The 24,701-nt window shown below is 41.6% G+C and overlaps 1 protein-coding gene across 3 annotated transcripts in view; it reads left to right on the forward strand.

Annotated features, from left to right (window-relative positions):
- Positions 1–24,701, forward strand: part of syde2 (synapse defective 1, Rho GTPase, homolog 2 (C. elegans)) — a 39,455-nt gene that overhangs the window by 4,381 nt on the left and 10,373 nt on the right. For all 3 annotated transcript variants that reach the window (XM_010787450.1, XM_010787452.1, XM_010787451.1), the window contains exons 2-5: positions 2,859–3,151; positions 3,616–4,012; positions 12,120–13,261; positions 18,773–18,899. In XM_010787450.1, coding sequence (XP_010785752.1) covers positions 2,859–3,151; positions 3,616–4,012; positions 12,120–13,261; positions 18,773–18,899 — 1,959 coding nt within the window. The remainder of the gene's footprint in view (positions 1–2,858; positions 3,152–3,615; positions 4,013–12,119; positions 13,262–18,772; positions 18,900–24,701) is intronic.

Genomic DNA, 24,701 nt, shown 5'->3' on the forward strand with positions numbered 1-24,701 from the left:
ATTTAAATTGGATATTCTATCCAACATGGATATAGCTTCTTTCTTTCACAGCAGCATTGGATCAGTTCAGTTGTGCAGCATTGGATCAAAACAAAATAAAGCTTTCAGTACTTGTTAGCTTACTGCTACAATTAGACACTGCGCCCTGCCCACTCTGTTGCAAGATTTGAGAGAAATAAGCAACCAGGTCTATGAAAACAAGCCCCAAAGAAGCAACACATACATGATGTTCTGTAATTTGAAACCAAAACTAAGGCCTCAGGATAACTTTAAGACTTGAACGTGGTCATTTTTGTTTTGTAACATTGAATACAAAATGTAAAAAAAAGTATTTATAAAAAATAAATAAATAAATAAAAAATCCCGATCCCCGATTTTTTTTCTCCCGATTCCGATCTTTTGAAAATCACGTGATCGGATCGGGACATCTCTATCTATAATCTCACGTTGCCAGATCCAGTGTAGGCGGCAGAGTCTGCAATTTTTGGATCCGTCTTGGTCTTAAAGATATTTGTTCTACCTTTTTCCCACAATGTAGTTCATTCTTCCCCCCAGCTAGTGTTTAACATTTTTTAGCATCAGTTTGTATCTGTGTGTATGCATGCCTCTAAGTGACTAAGTGTTTTTAGGGTTAACCCTTATTTGATTTTATTGGATTGGATTTGAGTTGGGAAGAAACTAAAGATTATGGGCTAAAAATATGCTAGTTATATTATATTACACTACATTAGTTTAAGTCATTCTTTTGTCAACTCTTCTACAAAGCTACTTTATATAACAAAACAATCCATTTCAAATCCAATTACAATAAAATGGTTTTCTCACGTATTTAAGTAAAACACAGTTTTAGACAGTGTTTAAAGGGTACCAAGGAACTCAAGGCCAGAAGAGCTGAAAACCAACCACCACAGCAGATTATAACTTCCAGTTCATTCCTACACATTAACTCATGTGGCGGCTCAGTATAGCAGCAGAAACATTCTTCATGTTTCACTCAATATTCAGCACATGTTAAAGCCACTGAGCTCCAGGTCCTCAAACACAACATAGTCCAGGCTAATGCAAACACACAGCTGGCTCACGTTTCTGGCTGGAAACCTTTCTTAAATTAAACAGAGCAGAAAGGGTCAAGTAGGCAAAGATGTGCTTTATAGCCAGACAGGAGGTCTGTTTAAATTAAAAGGAAATGGATGACAGAGAGACTGATGGTTTTTGTCTTGTAGTTCAAGCTGGTATTGTCTTTTTTTTTTATTCAGAATGCTTCAAAAGTGACTTCTGTTCTTAGCACTGAAGGCTGTTCTATGAACTCAGTGTCTCATATAATCAGCTGGAGTGCAGAGGAATGGCATCCTAACAAAAGCAATTTCATCCCACTTTATATCAAACTTTCATATTTCTCAAGTGAGGGAAAACAAGTAGAGAAAAAAAAGTTCAAGACGTGTTTTGTTGTGGTGAGAAGAACTCTAAAGTTGGTGTTTGTAAGATTTTACATCATATGAGATGGCAGTGAGTTTCTTCATAAAGTCACCTTGTAGATCACAGGAGAGCAATGAGAGAAGGACTGGTTGACTCCCAGGGAAAAATAAATCCCAGTTCAAGGCTTTGTCAATAAAAGCAACCAAGCTAAACAAAAACTGAAAAAAACGTAGTCTCAATCGACTGAGTACAAGTTATGCAATTTGAAACCACGTGATGTTTTATGAACTTCAGCTCTCTTCCCTTCCCTCTGGATTAATCGAAAAAAAGAACTTGTGGTTTATTCTGACTCATTCACACTTTTTAATAGCACCGTAACACATGCACTTACTAGATGCCCTCTGTTAGATTTCGATTTTGTAAAGTGAAAATATTCCCAAGTCTATAATTTAGTGGATGTACCCTGGCGTGCTTGAAAAAGCATTTCCTTTAGGAAAGGAGAAGTTGTCATTATAGCATGCGAAGGGGCTCGTCTGGGAGCCGCAGAGGATCAAAACAGTCTTTTACATAAGCCTACATGTTAGAGCAAGACCCTGCCCTCAGCACCTCACTCTGCCCGTCACACACGCACGCACGCACGCACGCACGCACGCACACACACACACACGCTGAAAGGTTGTTTTTCTCTAGCCAAATCTACTCATCATCCCTTGTGAAAATAAAAGCATGTCAGATGATTTGCAAAGGTGCTTTTTGAGTAAAGATGTAAACAAAAAATTCTTACAATCTGAAAAAAAAAAACACATACATTAACACACTTCAAGATAGTCAGCTCTTTTTTTGATGTATCAAGGGACCAGGTCATTGTCCCTATTATTTGTCCCTTTTTCACTGCACATAGCGCCATGGGCTATACTTACCGTCGACCCCTCACACACACTCGCTCCCATCTCTTTTATTTCACAGCTGTAATGCTGGTGGTTTCTTGTTCTTTTTTTTGCTCTGATGGAAGATATGTGTGTGCTCAATCCCTCCTACTCCCTGTGATCTCTTTCAAATTCAAAGCCAACATATTCCGATCCCGAAATGGGAGGAGCCCTAGGGTGTCTGTGGTGGTGGGATTGAAAGTCTATCCAAAAGATATAAAACAAAGGCTAACACAATCGATGAGACAAAACAAAGACATGGCTCTTTTTTCTGACTGACTCAATAAGGCATAAGACATGGATAACTCCGGATAACTCAATAAAGCCTAATTACTTCTCTCTGTGTTTTCACACATGTGGTTTCTTGATACAGATGTGTTCTTAAACTTGATAGGACATGAACTGTCTGAGATGATATATCAAAATCACTGGTTGACTTTGGCTCAATGAGAAGTTGTTTTTTATGCCAATAAGCTGTTATTCTCACACTTTTTCATTTTTCCATCGTACCCTTAGCTTTCATTGAGAATGTCCAAACCCCCTGTGCTAATGGCCGGGAGGTGGGCAGGGCCAATGAGTCATCGTTATGGCGGCCACCGCTCACCACAATTACCGTCTCCAAGAAACGCAACTGGCTGCAGCAAAGCTCCCTTGGGAAGAATCAGTGCACCAAGGACGAGCTGCAAGGAATGCTGGGGGCTGAAGAGGAGGGGCCCAATCAGCTGCCACCTCCCCCCAGTCCCTCTCCTGACCACCTGAGACCCTCAGGGGCAGCTCCATCACGGCCGGCCCGCCTACACCTGCCTCAGGTTAGACCCAAAGAAGAATGTGGATTTTCGAAGAATGTGGATTTGTTTTCCTGATTTTAGGGGGTTTTACTTGTCGGATGATTACCCCTGTGACACAACAAATTGCCCTTTATATTTATCAAACAAAAAAGTTAAAATCAGTGAGTTTTAAAGATGCTCATAGGTGGATTATGTTAACTTTGGATAGAGCCATGCTTGCTGCTTGCTATTGTTTCAAGTCTTTATGCTAAGCTAAGCTAACCAGGTGCTGCTGGTAGATTTTTATTAAGAATAAATAAATGAAAATTGTAGAAATATTCTCATCATACTACCATTCATTAAGCAAGTAGATGTAATTTCCAACATTCTTTAAGAATAGGACTTAGGTTTCAACAAAGTTATGTCGTGTGTTTCAGTTTAGGTGGCACCATGCTTTCTTTTCTGTTTTCCACAAAGTTTATCTCTAAACTTCTGTTTTTATTCAGGCAAGTATTGGTGAGGCCAAGGTGTCCCCTCATCCTCGAAGCATTGACCCGGCTGAGGAGAATGACGCAGATGATGAAGGCGAGATCTGGTACAATCCAATCCCTGAGGACGATGAAGTTGAGACCTCTCAGCGATCCGCCGTCCGTCTGCTGGTTCCCCACAGAGCTGAGCCCCAGAGGAGGCCCAGCAGGGCGGGGGACGTGGGTCAGGGCGGCAGGAACCTTGGGGGCGGCAGTGGCGCCGTTCCGGAGGCGCTCGGGGAAAGCCTCGGTGGCGCTTCAGGAGACGGTGTTCAAGGGAATGCTGTACATTCCACTGAGGCACTAAATCTGCACAGACAGATGCTCGCGTGCAAACCTCAGGAGGAGGGGGGGCCTTCCACCAGCAGAACCACAGGTAAAGGCAAAAAAAACAAACAGGACTCATTCACACCTCCGCTCGTTCTAACTTCCGTTCCCTTCCTGATTTTTGTCAACTGCTCCATTCAGTCTCTCCTTTACATTTCTATTGGACGATGCTCGAGGGCCAATCATTGTCTTTCAGCCAGTCACTTTAGGCAGATTTTTGCGGTTGCGCACACCTTAAGCGCCAATTACAGCTTTTGAAATGTTTACCAATCAAAGGATCAACAGACTTATTTGACAGCGAGTTATGCTTATGCTTACTACAGCTAAACCTATAAAAGTACTAAGTTTAAGATGGTAAAAGGGAGTGAAATAGCAATCCTAGCTGAGTTTCTTCCAGTCTGTTCTGTTCGATAGGAGCAGACCAGAGCTTGGGCTGTCTCATCATATCTCTCCATATAAGTGTCCCTAATTAGTTAAACTCAGAGAGACATGAGCCAGGAGGAATTCAACAGGCATTCCCGAGAAGAAAGAATATCCATTGACTTGTGACTGCAGCTCAGACAGAGAGCTGTGAACTTCTTAAATTGGTGGGTTTTCAAAGGTTATTTTTATAAACTCTCGCCTTGAAGGCATGCTAATTAAAGCTGCTCTTCCGGTGTCTGCAGATACAAATAAACAGATTCATAGCCAGCAATGTTTAAGCGGAATTAACTCAAATTAATTGGAGTGCTCTCTCTGCACTTTTTGATTTACTTGTGTGTTTGGAAATTGTTGACAACTCTGGTCAACACCGACGGCATAATAATGACAGCCAGCACACGGCTCCCTGTCTCTTAATAAGCTCAGTCTGTTTTTTTCTAACTTCCGACTTTTTGTTCTCTCTGATGTGGCAACATGGTAGTTTGAACCAATTGGCACATCTTGAGCTGAGCCTATAATTACAACTTTTGACAACACTTTTCTGTAGCACGCAACAGCCATTTGTAGTTGTAGGAGCACAAAGCGAGGCTGAATCGTTTGGGTATGCTGAACGAAATATAATACTTTAGCTTTAGTGTTCACAGCCACAGTTTTAGTGCGGGAATGAAGGCATGAAATAAGCTTTAAAATATCCTTTCCTCATGAAATATAACCGTTGAAATCCGAAGTAGTTTAAACTTGTTCCTATATATTTAAGGAAATACTTATTATGTGGCCAAGTGAAACGTTTGAAACCTTTTATGGTGTTCTATTACTTCCGAAAACAATTCTGCCTGTGACAAGAACACAGGTTTGATAGGCTTCTGATTAAACTGCCTGATCCTCATTGACTCCAACACACCCCTGGCTCTCTCTGACATCACATGTGGCTCAGCAAAACTCTCCGTCCTGAGAGACTCTGCTTGTAGGATTAGGATTAAACCAGTACCGAATGGCTCTCAGTGTACGGGTACAGGAAAGGCACTAATCATAGCACACAAGGCTAATTAAATTTAGCCTATTTCAGCCTGCACCTTTGGATACATTTCAGTCCTATTTTGCACTCCATATGAAATGCACTGGTAACATAAGAGCCTTTCATGCTTGGTAAGCAGATGAGAGGCTTGAGTTGCTTGTTCAGCAGTTGTAACATTGAAGAAATCTTGTTCAGAGTTTCTGTTACCAGGAGGGTTTCTTATTTTCCCTGAGCTGTCTACCTTTTCAAAAATAAATAATGAATGTTGCTATCTTGCTACCATTTAAAGACCTGTGCCTCCTTAACATGCTGTAATACGATTCTGTTTAATGAGAGCAGCAGGTCTGTGATAGTGGGGGTTTACTGGTACCCTGACTGTTGGCTGTGAAATGAGAAGCGGGAGCAGAGGTGTTGTTTTTTTCTCTCCTCCCTCCCCGCTCCGGAACTGCCTCCCTCGCTGCTGCTTGTTGACTTTGCAATTGATTCCTGTGGGTTTGGCGACGCCATCCCACACTTCACTGCAACAAAAAAGAGCAACAAGCCCGGCTACGTGTCATCAAAGAGGGAACGCTCATTACTGGATGTCTGTGTGTGTGTTAGTTGTGGGTGCAGTGGGCAGTTCAAAGGGAATGGTAGCAAGGTTAAAGACAGAAACCTCCTATACCTACAGAAATGGTCTGTGTGTGCATCGTATTTTCTTAAACTCAGCTTGTATCGGCTGCAGAATAACACTGCACTCCTTCTCCTGGTAGACGTGTTGTGGGCGCTCCCTCCGCCCTGCATTCAGTATCCCATCCCTGCGCTAAAGAGTTAAATGGGGCTGTAAAGACACACGGGTGATAACCAACCAATTTGTATTAAAGCTTTTCTATATATCCACTGATATGTCAGATAAAATGTACCTTTACAATTTTGTTACAGTTAATATACACTCAAATACCAGACAGTTGATGTCCACTCACAACCTGTAATTATATATCTGCCTATAAGGGAAAATTAGTGCATCATTAATTATTAATTATTATCTTCTGTTAAAATAAATTACGATAAAAATATCTGCCTTGGTTTAAGGTTTATGTATGAGAATTATGCTTTAAAAAGGTTTTGGCTTAATGAGTATTCAAATTATATTGCACCTCCATTTATTACTGAAAGGGCATCCCAGTTGTTTTTAGCCTCAACAACTCAGCTATCTTTCAATGCTTCATGGACAAATGCCAAAAGAACAGAAGAGGAAATGCTGTACCTGCCTCACTAAACATACGCTTGTTGGTAATAGCATTATTATTAGCATCCAGCGAGCCATATCTTTACAGCATCTGTGTTATTGGATACCACATCATTGGTTGCCTCGCTACATTTTTGTCAATGTACCCTACGCCTCTTTGGGAATCATTTCCTTTGATGATAGCTTTAACAGAGTCTTTCAGTACAAAATACAGGGAGTGCACCCACAGTGTTGAACTCTACTATTTTAGTCCCATCTTCTCTTCATAAATATGAGGCCATGCAGACAGCACTTTATCTGCAGTCCTAGAGATTTGACAGGCCTCTCGTTGATTGAGCCCGAATCAGAGCGCCTGGTGAATTAATGAAGCGTTGCAGATGTAGATGACTCTCTCGAACTATAGTTCTCCTCTGTTCGGCTGGCTGGTTCTTTTTCCCTCACCGGATACACTCCAGACTCCTCGTGTGCTGCCTATTGACTGACTTTGTATCCATCTGAATGCTCTATTTGTATGGAGAATAATGATTGATGGACTTTGGGGGTTGTGAGCATGGTGTGTTCCCAATCTCTTGTTCTTTAGCATCTCTTTGGGGAATCTGACTTGGCCAGCGCTCAGAATGGGATCAAGAGCTATTTCTGGGGGGTGTTTTGGTCACGCTGGCTGCTGCGTTTGAGAATTGGCCCAGGCTGCTAAAGTTACATGAGAGTTCATGCCTCTGAGCACAAACCTGGAATCTAATCTCTGCTGACGATTGCACGGTTGGGCCTGGAGGAAGTCAACAACTCAGAGGAGCAACATTGTGAGAGAAGCAATTCAAAACCAGAGCAGATTCCTTAGCCTGGCACTAGATGTGAACTTCGGGTCACATAGTTTTCTCATGGCTATTTCTTCCTGGTCTGTTCTTCATTTCATCACCAGCTGTAGAAAACTGGCAACTGAAAAGTAAGGGATTTGTCTCAGTAATGCATGATCCTATCTCAATTGGTCATGTATCATTTGGTTTAAAAAAATGACCACAACATTTTCCCTGAGGCAGAAGTGAGCGACTTGAACCAACAATGTATCTATTTTAGGCATAGGAAGATATTAAATGTTGCTATGATACTGGTAACAATAAGAATAATCCGGGTAATATCCCAATTTTCTTAAAATGTTCTTAAAAATGGGGCACAAATATACTGGAATTACTTTACTTTTTGTTAGGAAACGTTAATCTATTGCGAAAAAACCTTTTTGTTAACATCCTTAAATCATAATAATACAGTACATTTTCCCAGGGAAATAAATGTTTTCTTACATGATAATTTCTTACATTTTTCTGCTTAAATCAGGCTTTTTCACTCTTCTCCCAGGATAGTGAGCTAGAATTGCTTTTTTAAGTCACTTATGTAAGGATGCATGATTATACTGAATATGGAAAATCCCCATGACCAACACTTTTGTTTACTATTGCATTCCACAGTAAAAAACGGTATTTTCCGAACCCTCTATTAACTGCTTAATCCTAAAAGTTATTTGTTGTTGTTTTTTTCAGATAAAACAAGTCATTCGTCAACACTCATCAGGTAGCTGTTAGTGCCTTGTTGTTTGGATCCTGGCAGTGCAGGAGGCTGCTGTGGCCGCAGGCCGTCTAGAATTAGCTGCCAGTCTGTGGGCTGAGTTACAGCAGAGCAGGAATGCCTGCAGTGGTAGGCGAGCTAGGCTACATGAGGGCTGCTTTGGCAGGGGGCCATGTTGTGCTAGTGAGAAGGCCTGCATGCTTGGATATATTAGCAGGGGTTTTGTACCCATTGTAATGAAACGGCCGGGCTCCTGCGGCCCCTGAAAGGCCTTCCAGCACTGAATGATTTAGAGCCAAAAGGAGAGGAAGCAGCGCAGAGCCTGGTCTCGGTCACAGAGGGAAGAAATTGCAAGACAAGTATGCCATTCACCGGTTTATTTACACTCCCCTTGTTTGTCAGCACACCCTGGACCTTTCTGTCTTTACATTTAACACACACATTTGGTCGACATGCTTGTACAGACACACACACAGTAAAGTAAGTGTTTTTTATGGGGTTATCAGGGGCACCAGATTATTGTGTCCCTGAAAGGCTTATCGGAGAATGTCAGTGTGTGTCAAACACATACAGGCAAGGCGCCTAATGTCTTTCTACAATGTCTGACTATTATTGACAATGTTGACATTGGATAGAGGGATCATTTGGCTCATGATGTAGGGTGCAAATATCAGCCATATTTGATAATGATCAGGTTGTCCCTCACACGCACACAAACTCTCCTCCTGCACATGGCTGGTGTCAGCGGTGTTAAACGACAGTGTCATAAATTCTTGTGCTTTGTTAGGAGGTGGCAGAATGCCTGAGGAGGGCTGCAAGGTCATCGAGGGCATGTGAGTGTGTGTGTTTGTCTTCATGCAGGCATATTTACATCCACTCTCTCTTTATGTTACAGTAATATGGTGAGTGCATTTGCGCGTTAAAGCGTTGGGGGTGGACACAGTTCCCCAGCTCAGGTGTCACCCAGAGAAATGCAGACCTTTTGCCCTTTGACCCAGGAACTTGGCCCTGGAGGGTTGGGTGTCAAACCATTGGCCCTGAACCTCAGCTAGTGAGGTGTCTAGTTACTCTCCTGGCTGCTGCCACAAGGCCAAAGGCTACAGAGGACACAGCTGCATGTGTGTGAAGCAACAGGCATAAAGCATGCAACAGCCATGTACTGGTCTACGAGGTCAGTGAACTTGGCACTAATATGGAACAGTATCGTTTGATAATCACTGTATCAGAATCAGAATCCAGTTTATTGCTAGGTACATTTACACAAACAAGGAAAATAAACAATCTAATAAATAAATATGGCTAAAAGTTACAAATCACTGAAAGATAATACAAGTTATGTTGAATGCAATGAACTTTGAGTTATTAATTTTGCCACACCGTCTTTGTGAAATGATGGCCATAACATCTATTAACATAATACAATTCCACTGAAAGTCTATTAATGATAACATTACCCTGATAAATGAACTTTTTTCACAGCAATACTTTTTACACGTTTAAACTGTGGCTACTTACAGCATCTTCAAATGTCATACTGTTAATGTCAAGGTGTTACTATAATATCAAACACTCAATCCAGTTTATTGAGCAAATATCTTCTTTACCATATATTTGTTGCGATGAAGTACTGTCTATAGGCAGTGTGTGTAAAGAAAGCTTAAGAACCCAAGAGTCAAACTCTTCTCATGCAAAAGGAATTTCACTCCTGTAAACCTTGTTTCAGACCTGACCGGACTCTCTGTGTACACGACCCCACCCAGATGTTGTTTGGTGTTTGCACCTCCACCCATGTTCTCCCTTCTCAGAGCGCCTCTGTGTCTATTATTGGCAGGAAGCTGTGACAGGGAAGGCTACTCAGCCAGGGGGAAAAGGAGGCTAAACATGTTTTGGTGAGGAATGTGAGAGAACAGCCGTGTTCATTTGTACATTCACCAGCCGGCTTGCCAGCCTTCCAGTCGACCATCCAGACCTCTGAGTGCCTGGACAAGGGGCGCCTTTGTCCCCCATCTGCCGGCTACACCCTGCCCTGCTCCTGCCCCCCATCTTACCCTTCTCTCCATCCTGTCGCACCTCTTCTGCCTCCCTCTTTTCACTCGCAGGCCCTCGCCCCAGAATAGCACAGCAGGTCCCTTCTGAACATAGAGCTGGTGATGTTGGCAGGGTCAGACTCTCTTTCCTTTCAACTTTCAATCTCTCATTGTGTGTGTCTCTCTATCTCTCTTACAGAATCGCTCTTTTGTTTCTGAGGTTCATTCAGAGAAAGTAATTAGCTGATAAAAACAACATGAGCGTGTTTGCAATGAGAAATCCAACATCATAGATTAAAGGATCTTTAAATGAAATGTTTAAATAAGTTATAGCATGGGGTTTACTATCCAGGACATATTTAAAGGCACTCCTCACAAGGCTTACAGAGGGTAAACTGTCCCTGCACAGTCATGTGGTCCAGCCTTAATCTCCCATGGATCCATGCAGCGAGGTATTCCCTCTACAGTTTAAGAAAAGGCAGGTTAGCCTCTGAGGAAATCTTATTAAAAGAGCGCTGAAAGTGGAAAATAGCGGCTTTTTCTGTTAAAGGCCAGCCCAAGCCTCCCGTTGGGCAAATAGCGGGATGCCCATAATTTGACAAATTCCACTTTAATCACTCAAACGGCTCTGTGCCAAAACAAATCTTTTAATGTGAAAAATGACTGAAAGGGTAGTTAATGGAGCTCTGAAGCAATAAAAACAAGCTACATTGGTACATCCATATTTGTTTTTATTATGGCAGTTAGTCAGCACATACTAATGGATGAAGGCACAGTGGTAGACATAGATAGGAAGCTGGTTTATAAAGGATAGAAATGACACAGAGCAGCGTATGGGACAATAATATAATACATTTGATGTCTCTTAAACCAAAACAAAGAGCTGAAAGACACTCAAAAGATCTTTGGAGCCAATGGAAACTGCAGAATGATAATTCTCTGTGAATATAAGTGACAACTTTGACAATACGCATGGTGATTTGATTTATTGTTAATATGCAAAATATTAATTATGGCAGCTTTAAACATCATACGATAAATTGCCACGCCCCAGAAAGCTTTGGGTAGGCGACTCAGCTCAGTGCTGCAGACTAAACATGGCTGACACTCCTGAGTAGAACTCTAGACCCTGACATTTCCTGTTGTAGACATCTAGTTAGGCAAGAACTGCCTACAAGGTCCAATCCAAATGGATATTTTTCAACTTGAATAATGACTGAGTAACTCTAGCTCAGCCCTGAAGCAGTTAGTGTCTCCCGACATTTCCATCTTATAGCCTGACCACTGTTTGTCCTGGAGCTGCAGCTTAATACATTCCACTTCAATGTCAATGTTGTTTGATTGAATGAGGTCCACTCAAAGCAAAGGAGGCTCATAGAAACCCTTTGGGAACAATTGAATTTTAGATTTTTAGACTGTTAATTATCTAAATCACTGTCTAGGTTTACATATTATGAACTGCAGCTGTATTATATAGTTCTCAAGTGTTTATGAAGCGTCGCCTACTGAATCTGTCATTGTCAGTGGATTGCTGGGTTGCATGTGAACCTAATCACTAGATGATGTATCATGAAGGTGTAGTGCTCTTCTGAAAGACTGTAAATTATGGCTCCTGCTCACTTTGCCTTTGGTTGTAATCTTCTGATCCTGTCTGTCTTCACTGGACATCTAAACAGTTTCTTGTAATCCTGGGAGTGAGGGCACTTGTGTAGTCAAACCAGGGATTAAAGTAACTTTAAGAACTGGTGGTTCCCTTTTGTTTCTGCGAGAAATGCAGAAATTGATTTCGAAATATTTCTCCTTTCTAAGAATTTGCCTGAAACATGTTTTTACCACATCCCAACCAAAGAAAATCCAAATGTGCCAGGCTCTCCTTTTAATCCATGTCTTTCTCTTTCCTCTGTAGATGGTCCTGACCTGCCCAATGCAGTCAGCTCCCCTCCCTCCAGCCCGAACCCGGCCAAGAAGAGCAGCTCCATCAACTGGTCCTTCCCAGACAAGATTAAGTCTCCGCGCACCGTGAGGAAGATCTCCATGAAGATGAAGAAGCTTCCAGAGCTTAGTCGAAAACTCAGCGTCAAGGGGACCTCGAGCAGCAGTAACATCAACAACGGCAATGGAAGCAGTCATTTAGAGCCCAGAGCCCATTCACCCCGGAACAATGTGAGCGGGTCGGAGGCCGTCCCCCATTCCTCGGGCCCTCCCAGGTTAGCTGCATCTGGGGGAGGGCAGGCCAGTCGTAACGTTATCTCCCGCTACCACCTGGACAGCAGTGTGTCCACGCAGCACAGCTTCAGCAAGAAGAAAAGTAACGGCAGCTCAAAGTCCGCCAGTAAAGGTGGTTACCTCAGTGATGGCGACTCACCTGAGCTGGTGGCAAAATCTGGGAAGCACGGCTCGGCGGAGGGGAAGGGCGGGAAAAGCAAGGAGACGGAGGTAGGAGGTGGAAGCTCCAAACTTAATGGCACAGAATTGGACATTGATGCTTTCCGCCATTACAGCTTCACAGAGCAACCCAAGTGCAGCCAGTACATCTCCGGACTGATGAGCCTGCACTTCTACGGTGCTGAGGACCTCAAACCTCCGCGCATTGACTCTAGAGATGTGTATTGCGCCATCCAAGTGGACTCAGTTAACAAAGCACGAACCGCTCTTCTCACATGCCGAACTACCTTCCTAGATATGGACCACACCTTCAACATCGAGCTGGAGAACGCCCAGCACCTGAAGTTGGTGGTGTTCAGCTGGGAGCCGATGCCGAGGAGAAACCGCGTCTGTTGCCACGGCACGGTGGTTCTGCCGGCACTTTTCCGGGTAACGCGGAGCCACCAGCTAGCGGTGAAGCTGGAGCCGCGGGGGCTGATCTACGTCAAGCTGAACCTGATGGACCAGTGGAAGAACTCGCTGGATGGCGGGCCACACGGAGACAGAGAGCCCCAGATGTTCGGTGTGGAGGCGTGGCGGGTGGTGGAGAGGGAGAACACAGGACTGATGGTGCCACTGCTCATAAGCATGTGCATCAATGAGATCGAGAAGAGAGGCTGCCAGGTGAGTCTGAGAAAAGAGTTTAGTTTTCCAAGATTTCAAGTCAACCGGGTGTTACTGTGGCAATGTATGTTTCTCCCGATGATGATTAACCCTGTATGTTTAATTCACTTGATATATCAGTCTGACTTATTTTTTAATATTCAAAATATAGTTTAGACTACAAAATAATTAATGAAGTAGTGACAAACGCCCATTACTATTTCCAGAGCGTGCATCACAAACCCAATCCTATTTAGTTTACAACATTTTTATATAAAACACAAAGCAACAAACCTTCACATTTGAGAGGCTGCAGTGCAAACGGGGAACATTTAAATGTGTTTCCTTCATAAAAAATTGAATACCTGTGACATTTGTTTTGTTAGGGTTCCAGTCCCTTAGGGTTGATTTCAGCACTAATGATAGCAAGTAACGGTTATTCATCATTTAATCTGCTCGTGGTCTTCTTGATTAAAATCACAGAGAATGGCGGAATAATTAATTAAAATCACCTTCAAACTGACTTCCAATGTTGTTATTTTCAATTTGAGCAGCATTAAAAAGAAAACTTTAAAAAAAGAAACCAGAGAAAAGGAACAATACGGAGCAATATACAGATGGGGATTTATTTGAAAAGATACAATTATATAATGCATTTTTGTATAAGATGTGTGGGAGAAAAGGGGGGAGGTTACCGCACACACATAGCTTTTAGCCCACTCTGCTGTGAGACGGGCGCTCGCCCTGCAGCCTGTTCCTGGCATGAGCAAAATGGAGAGAGAAGATGTATTGCACTTCATGATGTCTCAGAGCCATCCTGGGGCGCATGGCTCCTTTATTCAGAGAGGAGAAAGACTCAGAGTTAAGAGACTGACGTGCTGGTGGAGTGGATCATGTGATCATCTCTTGTTTTGTCCGCCCCCCTCCACATTTCATGCTCTTTGAAGCCCAGAGAGAGGCAGCGGTGTTTCTCTTAATTAGAGCTGAGACAGCAGCAGTAAAAGTGTCTGGCCACTGTTCCTGACTGATCACTGTAGGGGGGCATGCCAGGGGCAGCGGGTGCCTGGGGCCAACAGACAAACATTAGGCCTCTACAAGGAGCCTGTCTGTCAAATCAGACCCCGCTCATGGCGACTTGTGCAGCATGCCGGGCTTCTAGCAGAAGTAGTCACAGCAACACACTTATAGTCATTTGTTTGATTTCAAAAGTGGAACATCATTTTTTGCTGAATTCAAATAAGTTCAGGTTTCATTGCATTGCTTTCGTGTTAGTAGAAAATTATCCTGCGTATCATTGTTGAAGTGAATGACTTGCATTCCAACTAATGCTTGTTTTCATCCTCCACTAATCTGTAGATTATTTATTACCTCTGCAAAGCCTGTTATGTTTTTCGGTTAACTTTGTTAGTTTTTTTGTCAGTAGAATTATATAAAAACAACTCTCCTGATAGTCAAAAAACTTGTTGAAGCGTGTTTCATCGACAAAGGAAGAACATGTATTTAATATAACATTTTATTGATGATCTGAAGCACTGAGTAGGTAGTTGCATAAATCATAAATGATGTATTGTCATAATTTATTATGTCTTTTATTTATCAATAGAGTTATATATCGACTAATCATTACAACACTATATGAGACTATTAAGTGCATTGTTGTGTCTTGGCCCAATGAGTAACCTAACTTTAAGGCCCCTGTGGTTTACTCACACTTCCCCTTGAGGATGTTTTGTAAACATTTTATCATGTAATTGCCTAAATATAAGGAAAAATCTTTCAAATTCCAATAACAAATAAGTAAAGATCCCTGTTATTGTATTACAAACTCACCTGGCTTGCCAGCTTTAGCTCTCACTTAACCAATACTTTTTAGGCTCAGGTTTCTTCTGTTTATGTCCTTCACTCTGCTTTGTCTTGCCGTGTAGCGATTACTATCAGTTACCCCCTCTGGCTCTGTCTCTGACACTGTTTATCTCCTATCCCTCTTAGTGTTTTTCTTCTAATCACTCCCTCCCCCCCTGTTTGGCTGCTTTCTCTCATAACAGAGAGATGCAGAGTAGACTTTGGACATAGTATCAGTCTGAGATCAAGTGTAAGGGTTCCCTCAGGTTGCGAGCAGACAGAGGTTAGGACGGGGCTGACACCAGATCCCAGTGGCAGGTTGTGTCACTTAAGCATACACAGCCAGACGTGCAGCGGTGTGCCTTTACAAATGATTATGTGGATGTAAGATGGAGACTCTCTTTTCAGAGTCTCTTAAAATGAGTGTCCTAAGGGCTCATCCAAGCTTTTAAGACACTGGATGATTGTGGGTGTTTTGATAAGACTGCACATGATGTCTGTGTCGGAGACTGGAGGTATGTACAGCAGCACTCTGTACCCATTAAAAAGAGACATTCATAAAAGAGGGTACATCACTAACCCACATACATGATGGTTAAAGATGCACACCGATGTTGTGACATGTTGTGAATGCCTACACAGATGCACCATTTTAGAGTAGCGCAGACTTATTAGCATCACCCTCTTGAGTTTTTCTTGACACAGCTGACGTCCAGGCTAAAGCCCTTTTCAGAAATTGAATCAGTCTGTTAAAGGCATGGCTTTTGGGCCTTCAAACATAAGTTTATGTTACGTAAATATTCTGTATTGGCTGTTTTCAAACCCTGCAGTATGTGGGCTGTATGTAGCATCTGGCAGAGACGAGAGCCTGGTAGAGCGTTTTTCAGTTTTTCCAAAGGCTACTACAGTGAAATATTATTCAATTATTTTGCAGTTTGACACTTAATGACCATAAACACAAGGGGTGGCTTAATCTGCTCTTAATATTGGATCCCCTAATAACTTTCTCATACATGTAATGGTCTATTTTGTACATTATAAAACACTTATGCCTTTTATTGTACAACGGTGCTAAAGCTTTGTTAAAAAGTACATCCCCACTGGCTTACATGCTCTATGTAGAAACTTAATTTCCTCTTTGTTCAGCAGTGAGTGTAATAAAAAAAAAAAAAAAAACATTAAAAACTAATTTGTTTTGCTAATCTAAACCAGGCAAAAATCTTCTGGACCATCTCAAAAATGATAATTCCTGGTTGCACTTTATTTCTGCAAAACAAAGAGGCTCATTTATTAATGTATACATATTCTTATGTAGTACATCACTGCTTATGACGTGTAGACTTTCAGTTATTTTGACAGTATTTGAAAGTAATGGCTGGGGTGTTAAGTACATGTACCTTAACCCCAACCCTAATAAGAGTTTTAACATGTAAATAAAATACAATTTTAAGGGTTTTACATTTATGAATTGTTGTGTTGTGGGTTAGTAAACTGAATATGTGTGGGTTCCTACAGGTGATCAGACAAAATCAAACATTTAATTGGCAGACAAATCAATAATGAAAACAATCATAAGGTACAGACCTACAACTAGTAACAATGACTGTGTTTATGTAGTGCACTGAATGTCTGTGGGTCTGCTCTCCTGTGAGGGCTTACTTACATGTGTGGGCAATCCTTGAATCATGCTGGGATGACTTTCTGTCATGAATATGAGAACTGATTATTGTTACCCTGCTAGTGTTGACTAGAAAGGTGACTCATGTGTAGAGGAAGTCAACCAATCAGTAGACTGAATAATACAACTTGAGAGCATTCATGCTGTCAAATGTACTTTTCTTACTTTCCTTTAATGTCTCTATAAACTCTTTAAGCTTATCCCAGACCAAAAGAAAGCTGATCCCATCACTACTTCTAGAGTCACTGATCATCACATTCCTATCGGGGGAACTCGTTTGGTTTGGTCTTTGTTTCGGCCTTATTTTGCATATATGTCTTGGCTGGTGCTGCATGTTGTGTTGCCCGGGAGCCGCGGTGCATAAGTGCGATCGCACTTTCTGCTAACAGCTGGTCCACGCCTGTGCTCGACTCTCCTCCAAAGAGAGACTCTTTTTTTTTTCTGAATGGACTTGTTGTTCATTGTTCCCAGTGACTTCTGTTTACTCTCACACAAAGGCAAATCCCTGCCTAATCTGTGCTCCTCTCTGCCTCTCGTGTGAGGTTTAGAAAGCCCTGATCGCCCTCGACAACGAGGAGCGCTCCAAACAGTTGGTCTGGTGGGGAGACATTATAGTGCTCCTACGCTGGAGCCCGGAAAGGCCAGCAGTGTGTATATATGTGTGTGTGTGTGTGTGTGTGTATTTGTGTTTGTGTGGAAGCAGACCCTGCACACCATTCACAGCCCACTGACTTAACACGTTACCGGGGCAACCACACCAGTTGGTCTGCTATGCCACATACCAGACAGACACATGTAGGAGAAATTATGGTATGTCTGTAGTCAGACCTAATCCCAACATAACAAGGGGACCAATGGTGCCAAGTTTCAACTATCAAATGTCAATGTCTGGAGGAAATTGTTAAGGGTTCCTTAGGTCACGCTGTGGAGGCGTAGGTAAAGAAACATTAATGGTTTACTGCTTTTTTTTAATGCTGAGCTGTCAGTTGGGCTTTTAGTAGCGCTCAGTGTTTATCCAGTCAGTTTAAAAGATGTGACATTTTTATCACACCTCTGAGGGTATAGCCCACATTCTTTCTTTTATTCACTTTCAATAAGTTAAGAGCTGAAACACAAGCTGACAGAACTATAATTATTATGCTACATGAGAGTTAAAGCCTGACTATACATCTTTAAAAAGTAGAAACAACCCAATAATAATTTTGATTTAAATGTAGTTTCTCATTTGAATCTACTCAGGAATGTTACCTCTACACCATTACTTAACTAGCTTATGATGGCTAACGTTAGCTATAGTTGTTGGACAACTGTATACATAACATGTACTTTATTGCTGTATTGAGTACCCTTAAGCTTTTGCAGCAACATTATGATCTGGTTTTATCTCTATCTTATTTTGGCTTAACTGACACATGATGCTGGAAATGGACTCCTCTCCTTTGTCTTTGTTCCTCTACATTCAAGCATGTCATCTAAATATTTGAGCTGCTTAATGATCATCATCATCATCATCCATAGCTATATAGTATTACTTTATGTTTAACATACACACATGTCCTTTCTGTCTCTTTTAAGAAGATTGCAGCTGGTTGTCAATTCAAGTCAGTTGTATTTGTTTTTACTAAGGTTGTTTGGGGCTGTATAAACTATAAAGCACATGACATAATCTATTTCTAAAAATCTTAAATTGTATAGGAAAACCAAGTCAAACACTTAGATCCAAAAAATACATTCAATGTCCAGTATAAGCAGAGAAGATGCTGGGCCTTCAATGTCCCATCAAAGTCAGCCCTAATACAGTTAAATATACAATATATACAATGTTGTCAGTTATTCAAGAACACTTATTAACGGACTTAAGTTTTGAGACTTGTGTGGTTTCTGTGTAAGTAGTTTTGGCTTCTGTCCAGCACATTGTCTAAGTGCAGACTTGATCAATAGGGTTGTAAAAAATGTCTGCCTCGCTGTCAAATGTTTACTTGACCTACTTGTTTGTCTATGTGTGTTTCCAGGTAGTGGGCCTCTACCGTCTTTGTGGATCTGCAGCCGTGAAGAAGGAGCTGCGTGAGGCATTTGAGAGAGACAGCTACGCCGTGGAGCTGTGTGAAAACACGTATCCCGACGTTAACGTCATTACAGGTAAATGGACCGCTGGTAACAGAGAACATAAGCGCATACACTCAGTATGATTAAGAATGAGTCATTTAAATAGGTGGCTTACCAAAAAGCTCTGGTGTCCCTCTTTCTAAGGTTTCCCATGAAACAGAGCAAACTGGTGAGCTAAGATAAAAATATATTTCCATTTAAGGTTAACCACTGATTATTTCCCAGAATAATCATTTGGCTGATTAAATGTCAGACCCATTACAGTTTCACAGAGCCCACATTTACATTTTCAAATGGTTGTTTTTTCCTGAAGAACTACTCAAAATCTAAAGATGTCAACTTTTTTATTACAACCATCAATGTTAAAAGGCAAATTCCCGTATTTTGGAAGCTGGAAACCTTGAATATTTGGCATTTTCTTTAAAAATGACTAATCTGATCCTTATGTTTCTGTCTATTGCATGATCAATTAATTAATTATTTGTTGTCTCTCTAGTTGTCTGTCATTAAGCAGAAGATAAAGTAGAAGTTCAATGCAGAATTTGAGACAAATTAAACATCAGACTTTCACCATTTATTACATTAACAACACTTTACAGACAGTACAGAAACTACAGACACTTTAAGAACACACTGACTAACTTACTTAATCAAGAAATCAAGGCTTTATGAAATAAAGTTTTTTAATAAATCATGAAAAAAGAAAGAGGACGTTATATAAATTGAGTCTGAATTTTCGTATTGATCCAGTCCTTGTCCTAATGAATGTGTCTGAACTGGTGTGTCCTCTGCAGATAGGTCAGCACATGTGTACGTGTGTGAGTCTGCTGTTTGTAGTAAAAGCATTCCTGCAGTCAGCCAACAGTGTAGGCCAGTGCCTGAGGGGAGGGACCACACACACACACACACACACACACACACACACACACACACACACACACACACACACACACACACACAGAGAGACCATGCTGTACATTCAGGTCATTCTTTCTCTTCCAGGTCTGTGGTTGAGACATGCCCCCCCTTCTATGGTATGTTTTAGGAACGCACTCAGTGTAGTTATTATGTTGGCAGAGTAAGTGTGAATGTTTTTTTTTACGGTACCACAAGCAATGCTTCAATTTGTATGTCCCTCGATGTATTATTTACAACGAGTAATTTAAATGCCACTCAGATTCCTATGAGTTGCAGCTTATTTCCGCTCCGTCGCTGTGAAATTAAAATGGAAACATTGCAGTTACATCTCCCAGAGCCCCAGCTTACAAAAACAGCCATGTCATTGGCTTGAGTAATGATTCCAGCAGTGCCACAGATGAGGGGGGAAGGCCGAGTTGTAGAAAAGGACTTGGTCATGATTTTTCTCTCTCCCACAAAAAGAGGAAGACCATGGAAACCCCTGGGCATTGTAGGAGCTGCTGTTGGTTTTGGGAAGAGGCCCCGTATAGGCGTCGTCCTATCATGCCTGCTTTGATCCACGTGCATTTGCATGGCAGGGCAAAAAACAAAGTTAACAGTTGAGCGGGTTAGAAAAAAAGGTCCAGCACCAGCGTGGCTTGTTGGTTTTTGCTCGCTGCCTAAATTTGCTCCACCAAGCGAGTTGCACATGGGCCTGAGTGAGTGGAGGAGGACAGGGAGAGGGGGAAGGGATGCAGTTGAGGGGTTTATGGTTTGTGCTTCAAAAATGTCCATCTGGGATTTAATCATGGGTTTAATCTTAAAACATACTTTCCTTAAACTTTTGGTCAACCTTTGCCAGTGGGTTGAACTGATTTCAGTTTTTTCTTGCCAGTACTTTCAAATATTATCAAGAAATCTAATAAGCCTTCTAATATGAATCCATAACTGCAGTGGAATGTCCCCTCATATTAAATTATCTAGATCTTTAAAATGTATTGGAGTCTCTTCAGTGCGGAGTCAGACTCGAGGCTAATGAGCGAGCAGCAAACGGATGAGCTAAGAGGGCTGGCATGTCACACGGCTAATTTAAAAGTAGAGGTAGTGAAAGGGATTATCCTGAGATCAAAGTTCAATCCAAAGCTTGCAAAACATGCTCAGTACGCTGCCCTCCTTTGTTTCAGATCCCAATGTATTCAAAAGAACCAGAAAGGGGCTATCAACACAAGCTACATTCTATGGAAAATCAAGACAAACCATTATTATCTTCAGAGTTGTGTGTTCAGTAAATACACTTTCTGCTCTTTAGGTAATCTGTTTATATGGGACCCTTTGGAGGGCGGTCATAGAAAGAGGCTGTATGTCGTGTGATGTACCAAATATTGGACACTTTAAAATGTAAACTTGATGGGAGGTAGACACACTGAAGGAAGTATCCTAGATCATCATTGTGAGTCTATAACATAACCCCTTTTAAAACCACAACTTGAAAGATTAAACAAAAAGTGTTTTACATATTAAAAAGCTATACTCGGTTGGATATATTTTTTGGGGACAAACTGTTTTCCCTTCATTTGAGTCTTTATGCTAAGCTAAGCTAACCGGCTGTTGGCGGTAACCTCATCTTTACTGTAACTCAACTACTCTTACCATAACCTGTATTTCGCAAAACCTTTAAAATAAAGAGTTATTTAAAGTGCTTCATCACTTTAATTTAAACTCAATCTACCCATGTCTCCCTTAGGTGGAAACTTGCATTGGACCAGTACACTCTACAGACACATTCCCAGTAACACTGTGCTTTAACAGTTGAGTTACTCAAAATATCACATGAGGAAGTTGTGGTAAGAGAGGTTTCACTTAGTAGTTGTTGGTGGTAATTGTGGTTTGTCAGTAAAATCCTATAGGCCTACGAGGCAGCTTAGTTTCTGACATAAACAGTGCCATTGAAACTTTTAATCAGAGTAAAACCGGATAAAACAAATACATGATGAATCACTGTGGAAAAGGTTTTGAGGGCACGGTAGTGACCTTAACTAATAATTAAGCCCTCAGCCTAACCTGTTGTGGTCTTTGTGTGGAAACAAAGCTTCTAAAGTGATACAATGATGGGAAACTGTCTCTATCCTCAGAAAATTAAACCAGCACAGCTCGGTTATTGATCCTTGTTTGTGGTGTTTTTAATTTGCCTTGCCTGACTCGTCTTTTCCATAGCCTACTTCGCTACTTTCCCCCCCCCCCCCCCCCCTCAGCAGTACACCAGTGAAGACATGGAAAGTCATTAACAAGTGCCCCCTTTGTTGCCGAACAAACACAGATGGTATTTGGCTCACGCATGGGGGATTAGCTGAACCCTGGGCCTGCAGGCGAACCCACTTTACAAAGAGCTGCAGGCCTGTGTGGGTGACAGAACGCTTCTTTAACCGCAGGTCGGGAGTCATGATAAATATTTGTGATGAATCCAGCATGTAGCATAAGCACTGTTCCCTCATATCCGGGAGGCTTTGGGGTCCACGGAAAAGTTTCAGAAACCACAGTGTAGAGTGTAACCGTGCCACCGGACAAGGCCGCCACACACACACATCTCCTCTGGCCCCCCCTAGTGCTGTGGGGGCGTGCAGGACAGCAGGGAGGGGGCAGGACGGAGAACAAACCCCCAGTTGTTCTCCGGGCAAGGCGTTGACTGCCGCACTGACAAGAGGAGTGACCTTTCACTTTGTTTGAACAAGGGGTCAAAGGTAGAGCTGTGCCCCAGTGCATTGTGTGCTTTGTAGTGTTTGGTGGCACATTTGAAACATTGAAAGACTGAATTGATTAGAAAAAAAGCATGTACGGTACATCAAAACATTTTTAGATGCTATAATCTGTAGCTTTTATCTCATGTTTAGAAGCAATTCATCAGGGGGTTGTATTTCTTTCTTTGCTGAGCTGCCTTAGATCGCAGAACTCATGCTACTGTTCGGTTATATTAAAAACAGAGAAATTGGCATGTGTAGTTCATATCTGACCTGGAATAAAGCCAATGCCCCGACAGTTTAAATGTGAGAGAACAGACGCTCAGCGTGTGCTTGTTGTCAGCTCGGGTGTGAAGGAAAGAGAAGCACCTGCAGGGTAAGCACACCTGTTCACCCCTAAGCCCATGACCTTGTGTGTGTGTGTGTGTGTGTGTGTGTGTGTGTGTGTGTGTGTGTGTGTGTGTCTCAGGCAACAACATTGGCATAGACACAAAAGTAAACACTAGCACTGACTCATAGCAGGCTAATGATTGACCTGAATGGCTGTATTCTCCTCAATTCAGACTACACAAGCACATGAGCACATTTTAAATGATTGCACTGGAAAGAGTGTAAACATGTTGTCATATATTGCATGTTTTCTGCTTTTGTAAAACAATCCTGATGTTGTTGTTCTGGAGGATCTGCCTCTCAGAACAGCAAAGGTCAGACGGTCTTCTGTGCTTAGTTTCCATTTCAGACAAAAAATAACAAATCAGTGGTATGTCTGTGCTTTTTATTTGCACTCACTAAACAACAAAAGCCTTGCTTTGCAGAGATAAGGGTGAAGACACATGGCCCATATTTGCTTCCAGGCAGTCTGTTTTTCAGCGATGAAACAAGCAGATTATTATTATCTCAGTAAAGATTGACAACGGGAAACTGGGGATATTCACAAAACATTACTGTGTTATCGGATTGAGAAACCAGCAAGTTAAGGAGAGGGACTTTATCTTGTGTTTATGCCTTCTTATCGCATCCAGCTCATACCAGATTTCATACCAATCCCGATGAAGATATATGATAACAAAAGTGAATCAGAACTGAAAACAAACATGGAAACATGTCGCCACAGATCAGCTAAGCTGGCTCAGAGGACACCGGGGACATGTTGAATAGCAGGACACTTTATGAAGATTTAAGTGCATGTTTGCCTGAAGCCGTGATAAAGTCTGACCCTGCTGACTTATAGCTGTCATTGTGTTGGTTTACCTGAGAAGGGGGGGCTAACATGGTGGGCTTTTGAGTTGTTGTTTTTCTTTAGAGCCACAAATTCCTGCCTCAGGAATGCACAATATATATGCGTGTGTGTGTTTTGTGTGTGCGTGTGTCAGGACGTTTTGATCTTCTAGTTCAGAGGAAGAAGTGCTTTAGATGTATAACAAAGTTGCATTTTTGCTTATCTCTATTGACACATTTTTGTATGAATTACATAAACCGCCCAAAACTAAAGTGCACATTTAGAAAACAAATTAAATTCATTATAATAATCACAAAGAAAGAAATCATGAGGGAAGGAGTCACAACACTCGACAGCATGGTATTTAATTGTTCACCAGCATAGATTAGCGTACTAGCATGCTAACTATTGATAATAAGCACTACAAGCAAAGTACACACAATGGTTTGTGGGAATATCACTGATTTAGCAGGTAAAGTACATTTTCGACCAGATTGTGGTTCTGATTAAAAGTAATGGGCTAATTAAAGTTAATAGGATTCATATTCTAGATATCATAGATAAGAGTATCAAACATCATGGCAATCCATCCAGTATAATTTCTATAGAAAGCATCTAAAGAGACTCCTGATAACCTGGGACTGATCGTGTAATCTTCAAAATCTGTTTCTAGATGAGAGTTATGATCTATTCTGACTGAGAATAAAAAGGTAGAAGTAGTGGGAACACTTTTTGACAGACAGTAGTCACGTCAGTTCCTATAATTTCAATAGTTTATACTTCTATTGATATGTTGTGCTATTGTGAATCGATGAAAGGTGGGATCAGTTAATGTAAAATTAGATCATTGTCCAGATTGTTGAGTTGACACTGAATTCCCCTGTGCAGATACTGAACCTAATGCTGATCTGAGACTGAACTGTAACTCTGAACTGAATATAGATCCTCCTCTCACTCTCTAATCCTATCTTTAAAATGTCCTAC

The sequence above is a fragment of the Notothenia coriiceps genome, unplaced genomic scaffold, assembly GCF_000735185.1.
Source record: "Notothenia coriiceps isolate Sejong01 unplaced genomic scaffold, NC01 NC01_scaffold00030434, whole genome shotgun sequence".
Lineage (NCBI taxonomy): Eukaryota > Metazoa > Chordata > Actinopteri > Perciformes > Nototheniidae > Notothenia > Notothenia coriiceps.